Genomic DNA, 13044 nt, shown 5'->3' with positions numbered 1-13044 from the left:
AAACTATGGAGACAGTAAGAAAAAAATCAGTGCTTGCGAGGGGCTTGGGGGAAAGGAAGGCAGGGATGAACAGGAGGAAAAGAGCAGAGTTTTAGGGCAGTGCAACTATTTTTCTAAAAGATACTATAATGGTAGGTACATTCATTTTATTTGTCAAGACCTGTAGAATATACAACACAGAGCGTAAACCCTAACGCAAGCTACAGACTTCAACTGATAATGTATCAATGTTAGCTCATCAAGTGTAACACATGTATCCCACTAATGCAAGATGTTAAAAATAGAGGCAAGCGAGGGCAGGGGGTGAGGGTACATATGGGAACCCCATACTTTTGGCTCAGTACTTTCTGTAAACCTAAAACTGCTCTGCCCCCCTCCCCACCAAATAAACCACATTGATGTAAAAAGAAAATTATACATGTAGTTTTCTTATATCAATGTAAGTAGCTGACGAGTATTTCTGAGACAGTGTAAATAATGAAGAAGAAAACAAAAATAGGAGGACTTTAGGTTACACTATAGGTGAATTGTTGAGTCTCATGATGTTGAGAAGGTTTTAAACGGCAATGAAATTTGCTAATTTTCATAATAAAAGTTTGGGAAAATGTGGCACTATCATTCATGTATGAATACAGTCAACTTTGTGAGCAGTAAAAACCTATTTATCTACAGTTGCAACCCACATTCTGAGAAAAAGATGAGCTCACAGTTCTATGGTGAATTAGAAGTAAAATACTGGTCATTACATCCTTCTTTCTTTTTTTAGTCTTTGCCTTTCAAGGTGCTTTTATTTTCTTTTTACTATTTATTCATTTACCTGGATGGGCAAAAACAGCAAGAAGAAATCTAATTTTAATGTGACAAAGTGTTACCTCAATTTTTTTTCTACTTGATGCAGCTCCAAAGTGACAGGTGGAAATATTCCACTGTGGCAAGCCAGCCAGGTGAAAACGAGTAGTTTCGTCATATTAGGCCATATTGTCACGGCTAAGTAAATCATTTATATTGTACAGAGGTATATTTTGAGTGACAAAGTTGAAAGAGAGACCTTACTTTTTTAAAATAAGTAGGAAACAATCAGAGATAACCCAATGTATACGAACAAAATTGAGAAGCCCGTTTCCAGAAAGTTCAACTAAAGAACATGCTGAGAACAATTTGAATATACTCTGTACGGGCAAGAACTTTGCATCGTTAACTGCCCTGCTCCCACAGTACGGCACATAATAAGGTGACTGCAGCTTTGCTGAATAAATACATGCGTTAATGAAAGAATTACATGCTTCCCCCGAGAGGGAAAAATGACCTACAAATTAAAAGATATTTGATTCACATCAAGCCCTCCAAAAATTTTGAGTACAAGAGTCATCTTCACATGGGAAATGGGGTGTGTTAGCACAGAAAGACTTTACTAAGTTCATTTCGTTGCTGCTTGATATTCAGAATTGCCCACAATTTCACGCAAGAGAGTGTTGGCTAAACAGATGTTTTTCCTCTCGATGTTTAATACAACTTAGAAAAGAGATCTTTTACCTTATGAAATCTTCTTCCTCTTCTCTCTTCGGCCTCAGCTGTTTGGGTTGAGCCATGTTAACCCAGTTGGGTAGAGATTTCAAGAGTCTGCTGATATCATCGTCCTTTGCCCAAGATGCACTGATGACAAGTTTCTCTTCTGACTGGACAATGCCCCTGAACATAGTCAATGGAAAAGAGACACTTCAGCACATTGCCTGGTACCCAGTTAGCCTTTTTCACCTACCTCTGTTGTGGGGGGGGGGGGGAAAAAAGATACTACAGTCGTCTCTCTTATTAACATAATCCATTATGTGAGTTAGAGTCATGACATCCATTAACAGGTCACATTACTGGGAAACTCTCTCTGGATTTCATGCGTAGTTTCTTCATTGTTGAGTAATTGTGAAAGGTAATAATAATACTAATTAGTAGCCCTTATCATAATTAATCCCTTAGGGTAAATAAAAATGTATGGTAGGGTTTGGGGGGAGGATCTTTCAAGAAAAATGTTGAACAAACAACAAGTAGGGCAACCGCTTAATATAAAGGAATATTATTAAGTAACAACATAAATGGTACCAGAAAGGGTCGAAAGTGTTACAAAAGGTTGTTCTCTGACTTCTTGGCTTAAACCACCAATTAGTTCTACTTGAAGGTACTTTTTGAACTATGGACACCCCTCTATTCAAAGTAAATCTACCATCATAGAGAAACCTTCTGCCCCTGATGTCAGACAGAAAAAGTCTTTGATTATTGCTCTCTCCAGTGGGCTTTGACTGGTGACCTAGAGTGACAGGCTTCAAGTCCTTTAATAGGGCCCATGGGTTAGCTATTAACACTGCACTGACCAGAATGTACCTGTAAATTCATCTTAAACGTCCAATTTCAACTTAATTAAAAAGCTTCTCCTTCTGTTCGTTTCTGTCACTGTAACTAATTTCAATGGTCTAAAAATCATCAGCAACTCCAGGTGACAGAAAGGACACTTATTTACGAACGGACTGCTAATTAGCTGGCTATCCCCTCTCCAGCTGACCCACACACTGAGAGGTTTCCCTCCAACAGAGGCAGGAATTTATGTTGGCGTAAGGATTATACTAGGAGACATTATGCATTCCTAAATATACAACACATGCATTGTGTGTATGCATGATAAAACCTCCTTAACCAACATACAATTTGTCAACAAAAGAAGCTGAAACCTAAAAACCTTGACTCATCAGCACCTGACTCAAGGTAATAGGATTTCACGTTGTAGGAAACAATATTTTCCTGGTTCTCTGAAAATAAGCTAGAATAAGAGAACCATAGCTGATTTCTAGAAATCTTCTAATGCACCATAAGCAAAAGTTTTCTAACAGTGACTATGGTCAGTGATACAGAAATTAGACTACAAAACCTTCTTTTGTGTCTCTCAAATTACTCTCAATGGTACCTTCTATTCTCTTTTTTTCCTTGTTACTTTCTTGCCTCTTTCCTGTGATATTTATGAATTAATCCCACAATCTGACTTTTCCACATTCGTGTGTGGGGTGCTGGATCCAACCTTACAGAATGGTCCTATCTCACATTTATGATGCTGTATGCCGGGTGGGCCCTCAGTGTTCTTTGGTGTTCCTTTTACCTGTCTCTGGTCAACTTCCCTTCCCACTCTCTCAATGCCTATTTGTTAAACCTTTGTCCTTTATCTCCTCATTGCTTATCCCCCACACTCTTCCTATCTGATGTAGAAAGGAGGGTTCCTAATTATATACTTTTCAACATTCCATCTCTATCCCCCACAGAAATGTCTTCAAATCTGTTTCATGCTCATTTACTTCCAGTAATCCCTCTACCTAGGCCCTTAGGGATCCTCCCTACCACCCCTCAAATCCCCCTTTCCCTATATGTCTACTATCTCTCTCATTATATTCCCCAACCCATGTTATTAAAAAAAAGAAGAAGAAGAAGAAACGAATCAACCTCTTGATCCTGCATTTACTTCTAATGAAGCTCCTTCCTCCCCTTCATAGACACTGTCATCAATGAGTGACATCCATTCAGACAGAGCCTGGCATAGGTCTCGATCTCACAAACTGTGAGATCATGCCCTGAGCCAAAATGAAAAGTCGGGTGCTTAACCAACTGAGCCACCTAGGCACCCCCAGGGTTGACATTTTAAAATACTTTTTTTAAACAAAACAAAACAAAAAAAACCAAAGGAAGAGTATTTTGTGAGCTGTGAATATTACATAAAACTTAAACTTCAGCATCTGTATCTAGAAAGAATTTTGCTGGGTGGTTCAATTCCCCTTAGAACTGTAATCCAGGTGAAATTCTGTTCCACGGAGTCAGAACCCAACTCAGTTCTCTGGCATCTAAATCTCTGAGCCCATGGATGCTCAGCGTTTAGGAAATAGTTTGGGTATATAGATGTGAGGTGGTATTGTACACTTTAGGGATCTAGAAGTTTTCACCTTAGCACTAGCTGAAATGAAAAAAAAAATATGTCAGTGAAAGACTACATTAAAAGCACCCACATTGTTTACTTACATATATTTTTTAAAGACTGGTTTAATTCAATAATCAATATTATATTACTGGCTTCACTAATATTCATAGATCCTATTTTATTAAGAAAGCAGTAATCGAAAAGAACTAAGATGCTTACCTATATACACTGCTCTCGACAATAAATTATTAATTCACATCAGAATGAAGATCAATCCCAAATGCCAAAGCATTCTAATTTGAAATATTGGCATTGATTAGCAACATGCAATTACCCCGAAGGGAGTTTTTAATTCAAATGGCAAAGTTTCCATCCTAACCAATTGCGTTTATTAGTTTCTCATCTTGTGATCAGCTGGACTGTGTGGGCTACCACATTCTAGGACATACCCGAATAGCCTCAAAAAAGAAGAGCCACGTTTCCAACAATTATTCCACAAGAGGAGTAGGGTTAATCACCACTACCAGAACCATAATCTACTAATTAATTCACGGCTCAATGGGCCACAGACAGAGCCATCTGTGCAGCTATCGGTACCCGTTCCCAGGAGGAAGAGGAAAATCGGTGCACCTCTCAGAACAGGTGATAAGGCGGCCATGAGAAGGGTCCACCCTCTAGACACAGTCGAGCGAATTTCGTTCAGAAAACATCTGCTGGTGTGGACTGGCTCTGATGTGCATCGCTTCCTCTCTGGAACAGTTGGGAAATGCCACGTGGGCCTGGTCCCTGGACACAGCTGGGATGCTGAGTCTTTCATTAGGTAAACAACCAGGGGCAGGTGGGGCTAATTGGATTCAACTGTTTGGTGACAGCCGGGGCATGATGTTTACTTTCCCAGACTGAATCTTCCAGATACTTCAAAACCCAGGAGCCAAGCTAGACAGATGAGACGCACAGCCTGACGAACCGCGGACAAAGATGGTTCTCACTGAGACGCTGTAGTGGGTTTTCAACTGTGAATGACCGGACCCGTAGCAGGCCACACTATAACGCGATGTCCAGTGACACAGTGACAATGACGATGAGGGATGCAAAAGTAACAGGTAGTGCTATGCCTCTAATTGAAATAAACACAAACACAACACCCTGAAATCCCTTAAGAGAAGATGGGGCAGAATAAGTAGGAAAAGAGCAGACAGACATTGGGCTACTTTTCCATCACACTCAATGCTGGTCAGAGAGCTTTATGACGGTATGGATTTCTACCCAGGAATCACAACTTCAGAAACATCTGGGTACTCTGGCTCAGGGGACACAGAAAGAGTTCAGGAAGACCCGTGGAAAAGGATTTGAAATTTGAGAGTTTACAGAAGGTAACTCTTGGGCATGATTTATTAACAACCTTTATTTATTTTTTTATTTTTTTATTTTTTTTTTCAACGTTTATTTATTTTTGGGACAGAGAGAGACAGAGCATGAACGGGGGAGGGGCAGAGAGAGAGGGAGACACAGAATCGGAAACAGGCTCCAGGCTCTGAGCCATCAGCCCAGAGCCTGACGCGGGGCTCGAACTCCTGGACTGAGAGATCGTGACCTGGCTGAAGTCGGACGCTTAACCGACTGCGCCACCCAGGCGCCCCTATTAACAACCTTTAAATAGACAAGTTCTCATACGAATGGTCATAACTGATATTTTAAAAAACCAAGAAGAAAATAATTGTGTTGTAACAGACGACCACAAATTAATCTAAAATATGTCTCAACTGTCAGCGTTCAGATTTTTCTTATGACAAGCAACTTTAAACACGAATATCCTGAAGATCTTTATGGAAAGACATCAGGCCAGGCAACTGCCTATTTCAACCCTGAATGCCATCCTATTGCATTTAGAATAAAACCCAAATTCCCTGGCCTTGGGATCCTTTGTCAATGGTCCTTAATTCTGGTGCACATTAAAATACTTGGGATGCATTTTAAAAACATATCAATTACACATTCTGAAGTGGGGCTCAGCATGGACAGCTTCGAGCTCTCACGTGATTCTCACGTGTAGCCAGAAACAACCCAAATGATCTGACCCCTGCACCTGTCCAACCTTACTCACTATTCACTTCTTTCTCCCTCTGTTCCAGTTACGCTAGGCTTAATGCACTTAGGCTGCAAGCCTCTTGCCATTTTTGTACCTGCTCCCTCCTCTGCCTGGAATGCTCTTCCCCATGTTCCTACATGGCTCCTTCTCAACCTTCAGAATTTAGCTCAAACATCAAGGTCCTCGGCAAGGTCTTTCCCTCACCCTTATTTCTGAGAAATTTACTGTGATTGTTACTTGCTTGTATTCTGTGTCCTCCATGTGGGCGTAAAATCCATGAAGGCAGGACCTTGCCTGTTTTATTCACTTCTATACTCTTAGATCCAGAACAATGCTGGCCCCTAAAAGTGCTTCACAAATAACTGTGGAATAAATCAAGCAATGGATGTATGAATGAATGAATGAATGAATACCACACCGAAGGACAAAACACCAGGGAAATAACAGATGTTATAAAAATACCTTTCTTTTGCCATCTTATTAGTGAATAACAATACGATCAGTGAACTAATTTTATTTTATTTATTTTTTTTTAATTTTTTTTAACATTTATTTATTTTTGGGACAGAGAGAGACAGAGCATGAACAGGGGAGGGGCAGAGAGAGAGAGGGAGACACAGAATCTGAAACAGGCTCCAGGCTCTGAGCGGTCAGCACAGAGCCCGACGTGGGGCTCGAACTCACAGACCGTGAGATCATGACCTGAGCCGAAGTCGGCCACTTAACCGACCGAGCCACCCAGGCGCCCCAGTGAATTAATTTTAAAGTAAATAACAAAAACACCGGCAGCAATAACTGTCAGCTGACACTTCTTGAGCATTTACTATGAACTAGGCATTCTCCTATACACTTTACATGGATTAACTCTCGTCATCCTAGTAATAATCCCATGTGATGGGCACTGTGATTATTCCCATCTGATAGATGAACTACCAAGGTCTGCTCAGGATCAAGTGTCTGGTGAGGGCAGAACTTGAATTGGGCCAGTGCAAACTGTTCTGGAGCCTGTGCTCCCATTAGCATGTCTCTCTGAACCACTTGAAACATTTCTCAGGTTTCCTGTTTCCTCTTTAACTTCAGGGTCTCTTCTCTGGGCTTTAGAGCCAAATAGACTTGGCTTTTAGCGCACGTACAACCGCCCGCACACCCTGTGACCTTAGCCGAATCCATTTTCTTACTGGTTAGATGGCGGGAGTCTTGTCTTCAGGACTGTTATGACCGAGGAGACGAGTTAATGCCTGACAGTCCCTTGCACAGTGACGGTGTCCCTTCCTGAGTAGGGTTCCATTCCTGTCCAGGTCGTTATTCCTTTGTAGCAAAGTTACTACAAGAGACTCCTATCTGATCATGGTCGACTGAGTCACTTGGGAGAAATGACAATTGGCTGCTTGTTCTGGAATCTGTGGGCCACCTGCCTGCATGGGCAGCATCTGTACCAGCTGATGTGCACTTGGAAGGCAGAGGGAAATCATTCACGTGATCAGTGAACATGTCAGTGGGGCCTATATACAGACATCATGCTAAAAGTTGGAGATAATTATGTGGAAAAAGACATAATAATTTCCTTCTAGATCCTCAGAGTTTAGACCAGTAACAGCCATGAGAATCACTTTTGGGACATTTAAAAAAAATTTTTTTAATGTTTGTTATTTATTTTTGAGAGAGAGAGAGAGAGAGAGAGAGAGAGAGACAGAGACAGAGACTGAGCACAAGTGGGGGAGGGGCAGAGAGAGAGAGGGAGATACAGAATCCGAAGCAGGTTCCAGGCTCTGAGCTGTCAGCACAGAGTCTGATGTGGGGCTCAAGCTCACCAACCATGAGATCAGGACCTAAGCCGAAGTCATTTAACCAACTGAGCCACCCAGGTGCCCCAAAATTATTCTCACCCAGGCCCATCACTCAGGGGGCCCTAGTGTGGGAAATCCAGTATGTGGGCTTTGAAATCTCCCCCAAATAAGTCTGATGTGAATCCATAATGTTTCTGAGAGAGAAAGGCATGTAAACCAATAACTGATCAGATAATGCATCATAAAAAATGTTTAAATTGCAATATAATGGATGCCAGAATAGTCATGCATAATAAATTATAGGAGCAAATAAAAGCTCTCATTTGCTGAGTGCTCTCTATGAACCAGATAGTGTACATATTTTATAAGTGTTCTTTTGTATCTGCTCAACATTAATACAAATGAATATATCAGTGCTATGTAAGCCAAGGGGGTGAGGGGTATAACACAGTTTCAAGAGGAAAACCTGGAGACAAGCTTGTTTCCTGGAGACAAGCTTGCAGCGTTCCCTTGGCTCGTCTGAGGTTCAAAGTTAGCTTAGGTTTTCAAAACTGCCTCTTCTTCGGGCTTTAAGCCAGACAGACTTGGCTTTCGGTGCATGCGCTCCCACCCCCATGCCCCGTAACCTCAGCCGGGTTATGAACGCAGCAAGGCCAAGTTCAACCAAGCTCTCAGTCCGCAGAACCCTGGCCTCTGGTGACACAGGAGACCCTAGGGCTTCAAGACCCACCACGGGCCCCGGTGTCCAGTTTCTATTCAGCACAATGGGGCCACTGAGATCTTAGAACACCACTTTGATCACAGAGAAGGTAGGTCAGCCTCCTGGCCACGACCTCCGAGAGTATTCCTTCCCTTGATACGGGAAGTTTTCAGAACTCCCCTATTCCGCCCATTCCTACCCAACCACGACGCCCACCTGCTCATTGTGATTTCTCAACGTCTCCCTCACACATCACATCCGCCTATGCTACCCCACCGCTGGCTCAACCTGTTCAGTCTCTAAGAAGCTCCTCCTTCGTGCAGCAGACATACCGAGGGCCAATCAGTTGCCGAGCCCTGTGCCAGACCCGGTTTCTGCCCTCAGCGATTGCAAGTTCATCGCCACGTCACTTTCTTCATGCTCTGGCACGAGTTCTCGGTTTTCTATAAACCCCGAGGATGGTTATACCGTCTCCTGATGAAAACATGCTCCTGACTTATGTCAACAGAGCCTCAAAGATTAGAAGATGGTTTATTTGTATTCTCTACCAGGCCCAAACCAATGCAGAAAGGCCAAAAAAAAAAAAAAAAAATTTTTTTTTTCTTTTTAATGAACTGACGTTGAACTGGAACAGGCAGAAACTTAAAAAAAAACAACCCATGATTTCCAACCTTTAAATGACTCTTTGGGGACACCTAAGCTGCTGGTGGTACCCCAGAATAAAGAATAAGCAGAGGGAGACTGGCATTCAGCTTGGAAATAGCAGACTAATGGACCGACTGCCTGATTGAGAATACGTGCAGTGGAGAATTCACAGCTGAGTTTTCCTCCGAGCCCCAAGGGGTGTGACTAATTAAGGAGAAGACTTCTAGTCCTCATTACCCTTTTAGGAAACCTCTCTTTATCCAAAGCATGTAACATGACATCATTAGACGGTACAGTCTTTCTCTCCAGAGTGAGGTGCTCACAGAAAGGGGAGATGTCTCTGACCTTCCCTCAGATCTCTCAACTCCCAGTGGACGTTCAGGTTCTCATGGTAAACTCAGAAAACAAGCCAGCTCTCAGCAGAGGGCATTGTGAGCTCGTGGATTGGATCATTTCTGTAAAAGACTATCTGCGGAGAAAGAATCAGACTGTGCTGCTTCCCTCTTCCCTTCCTCCTTCCCCAATGTTATATCATTTTGGATCATTTGAATTGTATATGGCTTTCTATTTAAGTCAGTCATTTGCTGGCAGCGAAACTAGAACATTTCCTGTTTTTCCTCTCACTGTAATCAGGATTTGGCTGTCCAAATTAGGACTGCCCTAATTACTCCTCAGCAGGTGCCAATCGGGGGGAGGGCAATAAATGGGAAGAGAGGAAGTAAGGACACTTTGCATCTTCAGAGACACACAATAAGAAAACACTTTCTCTCTGGCTTGAAAAACCTGATTAAGCAATAGGCAACAGGCATCATGGGATTATATGTGGTGTTTGTGTGTGTGTGTATGTGTGTGTGTGTGTGTGCGTGTTGTCGTATAACAGCCATATAAACGATTTTCTATTTATTCCCCTTCAAAGATTCACAGAATTAACTTTTCCCATCCCTGAGATAATTCATCCCAAGCCTACACTTAGAAACGGTGGTAGATCACTACAGATAATATATATGCGAAGATCTGATCATGGGCACCAATAAGTGGACACCATTCCAGGGAATTCGGCCAGGAGGGACACCACAGTGGGACAGACTCCTGGGGGAATGAATCAAGGTACTCTTGATGACCACAATATATCAGGAACCAAAAGCAGTAGCTATGTTCCCAGAAGTAGTAGTATAATGGAGACACAGTTGTACTGTTTGGACAACACGGTGACACACGAATGACACAGAAATAGTTCAGTCCCTAGAAGGCCAAGCCACGGCAAACAAACACCTATCCGTGTTCCTGCCTAAGGCCAGTCACTCCGGTTGGGTATTATGTCCTGCTTCTACTCACAAGCCAAAAACCAGAATTTCAGCAATTTGCCCCTTTCTCTCCTACATCAGGAATATTCTTTTCTCTTAACAGCACTCATTTGAAGAGTAATTAAACATGCACTGATTTCTTCTATTTAAAATAACACATGAAAGGACAAAAAAAACCTTCACGTGCCCTTAACCCTCCAGCCATGTCATTTCTCTGTCCCCCATGGCAGCCAAATCTCACTATAGGGGTTTCACCTACATTTACAAGTTCCCCACTCTCAGTTTCTTTCCTAAGCCCACACCCTTCCAGGTTTTGCTCCTACCGGTCCTCAGAAACCACTCTCATGATGATCCCCTATGACCTCCATGCTGTTAAATCTGTCGCTCAGTCACTGCTCTGTTCTAATGCTGATTGAATGCTGATCACCCCCTCCCCCTTCTTTCCTTGGTTTCTGGGACACCCTACTCTGACTTTCCTCCTACTTCACTGGGGGCTGCATCTCAGTCAATTTCGGTGACTTCTCCTCTCCTTGCAAACTTCTTCAAACCCATAGTCCTCTTCCCTGTCATGTTTGCATTCACTCCCGTCCATGGTTTTAAACACCATTTATAGCTACTATTTATATGTTGATGGCCAGACCTCTCTCCTTTGGAGGCATACATCCAACCGCTTGCTCCCTAGCTCCATGTGGATGCCTAAGAGACACTCCAAATGTAAATGTTTTTGTAAACATTTATTTATTTTTGAGAGACAGAGACAGAGCACAAGCGGAGCAGGGGCAGAGAGAGAGGAGACACTGAATAGGAAGCAGGCTCCAGGCTCTGAGCTGTCAGCAAAGAGCCCGACACAGGGCTCGAACCCACAGACCACGACAGCATGACCTGAGTCGAAGTTGGATGCTTAATCAACTGAGCCACCCAGGCGCCCTGAGACACCCCAAACTGAATTCCTCATCTGTTTGCTCCCACACCTGCAGGGTCCTCTGTCTCAAGAGCCGGCAACTCTGTCTTTTCAATTAAAAAATCCTAGGAGTCATTTTTGACACCTCTCCTTCTCTCACACTATCTAATCAGGCAGGGAATCACGCAGGTTGGCCCTTCCAAATATATTCGGAATTCAACCAGTTCTCACCATCTCTGCTTCTACCAACCAGTATGAGACGCTCTTCGTTTCTCACCTGGATTGCCACAGCAGCCGTCACATGGTCTCCCTGCTTCCACCCTTGTGGCCCTACAACCGATTCTCGATACATTTTACAATGTAAGTCACATCATCCTGGCCCTAGGCACAATTCCCGCAGTGGCTCCCCCTTTCATTCAGAGTTGAACTCAGTACCTCTACCATGGCCGACAAGGCCCTCCATGGTCTGTCCCCTGTTCTCTTTTGGACATCCTTCTTTTTTTTTATTTCTTAACTTTTTTTTTTAATGTTTTATTTATTTTTAAGACAGAGAGAGACAGAGCATGAGTGGGGATGGGGCAGAGAGAGAGGGAGACACAGAATCCGAAGCAGGCTCCGGGCTCTGAGCTGTCAGCACAGAGCCCGGCGCAGGGCTCGAACTCACGAACTGGGAGATCATGACCTGAGCCGAAGTCGGACGCTCAACCGACTGAGCCACCCAGGCGCCCCACGGATGTCCTTCTAATACACTCCAATCACACTGGTCTCCCTGCTGAGGTTCTGGGAATGTGTCATGCAGAGTCCTGCCTCAGGGCCTTAGCCTTCTGCCAGGGCACTCTTTCCAGATACTTTACCTCACTGCCAAAATTCTTTTGGGCCTCTTCTCAAACTTCAACTTGAGCGGGCCCTCTGGGGCACCCTATTTAAAATTACAGACTCCTTCTCCTATACTCTCGAATCTACTCACCCTATTCCATTTTCCCCCGACGGTACTTACTGTTTTAAAATTCTTTGTGTTTATGCATTATATTTATTGTGTATCTCCTCTCTTCCGTCTCCAACAGAATGTAAACCCCATGAAAGCAGCATTTTATCTTTAAGTTCACTGCCGTATCTAGAAAGTCTTGTAGAAGTACTCAATAAACATTTGTCGAATGCATGAAATCCTAGAAACCAACATATTGTTTTAAGGATTGAGTAACCAACTGTGTCAAGTTACTGAAATTCAAGAATATTCTGACAGGTTTAATAAATTTAGGCAAGGACCTTGGGGCACAGAAATAATTCAGAGCAGAGAATCACAGAAGCCTTCCTGATAATCTTAGAGGTATCCTGGCAGACAGTGAAAAACGCCTGACAGCAAACGCCCTGATGTTCCTAAAAGACAAGAAGGTAAATGACAGAAATCGGCTGAGTTTGGAGTTACAGGTAAAATTCTCGAACAGGTTACTGAACATGGCTTGTGAACAATTAGGAAGTGGTCCTCACGAGGAGCCAAGAAGGGCTCACAATACACAAGTCACGCCAACTTTGTTCCTCTCCTGAGTAACTCCTTGACTTGAAGGAAGAAATGGTCAATTTGGCTCAAGGTCAAGAGACCTTGTTTCCAAGGGTAATTTGTAAGCTGTCCAAGACGAGAGTTCTTAACAAAGATTCAGCAGGGTAGGGCCCA

The 13044-nt window shown here is 43.0% G+C and overlaps 1 protein-coding gene across 2 annotated transcripts in view; it reads right to left on the bottom strand.

Annotated features, from left to right (window-relative positions):
- EXOC4 (exocyst complex component 4) overlaps window positions 1-13044 on the bottom strand; it is a 766053-nt gene that overhangs the window by 144559 nt on the left and 608450 nt on the right. For both annotated transcript variants that reach the window (XM_045495680.1, XM_045495681.1), the window contains exon 13: window positions 1534-1689. In XM_045495680.1, coding sequence (XP_045351636.1) covers window positions 1534-1689 — 156 coding nt within the window. The remainder of the gene's footprint in view (window positions 1-1533; window positions 1690-13044) is intronic.

This window comes from Leopardus geoffroyi, chromosome A2 (assembly GCF_018350155.1).
Source record: "Leopardus geoffroyi isolate Oge1 chromosome A2, O.geoffroyi_Oge1_pat1.0, whole genome shotgun sequence".
In the NCBI taxonomy this organism is placed as follows: domain Eukaryota; kingdom Metazoa; phylum Chordata; class Mammalia; order Carnivora; family Felidae; genus Leopardus; species Leopardus geoffroyi.
This window is presented reverse-complemented; position numbering and strand designations above follow the sequence as displayed.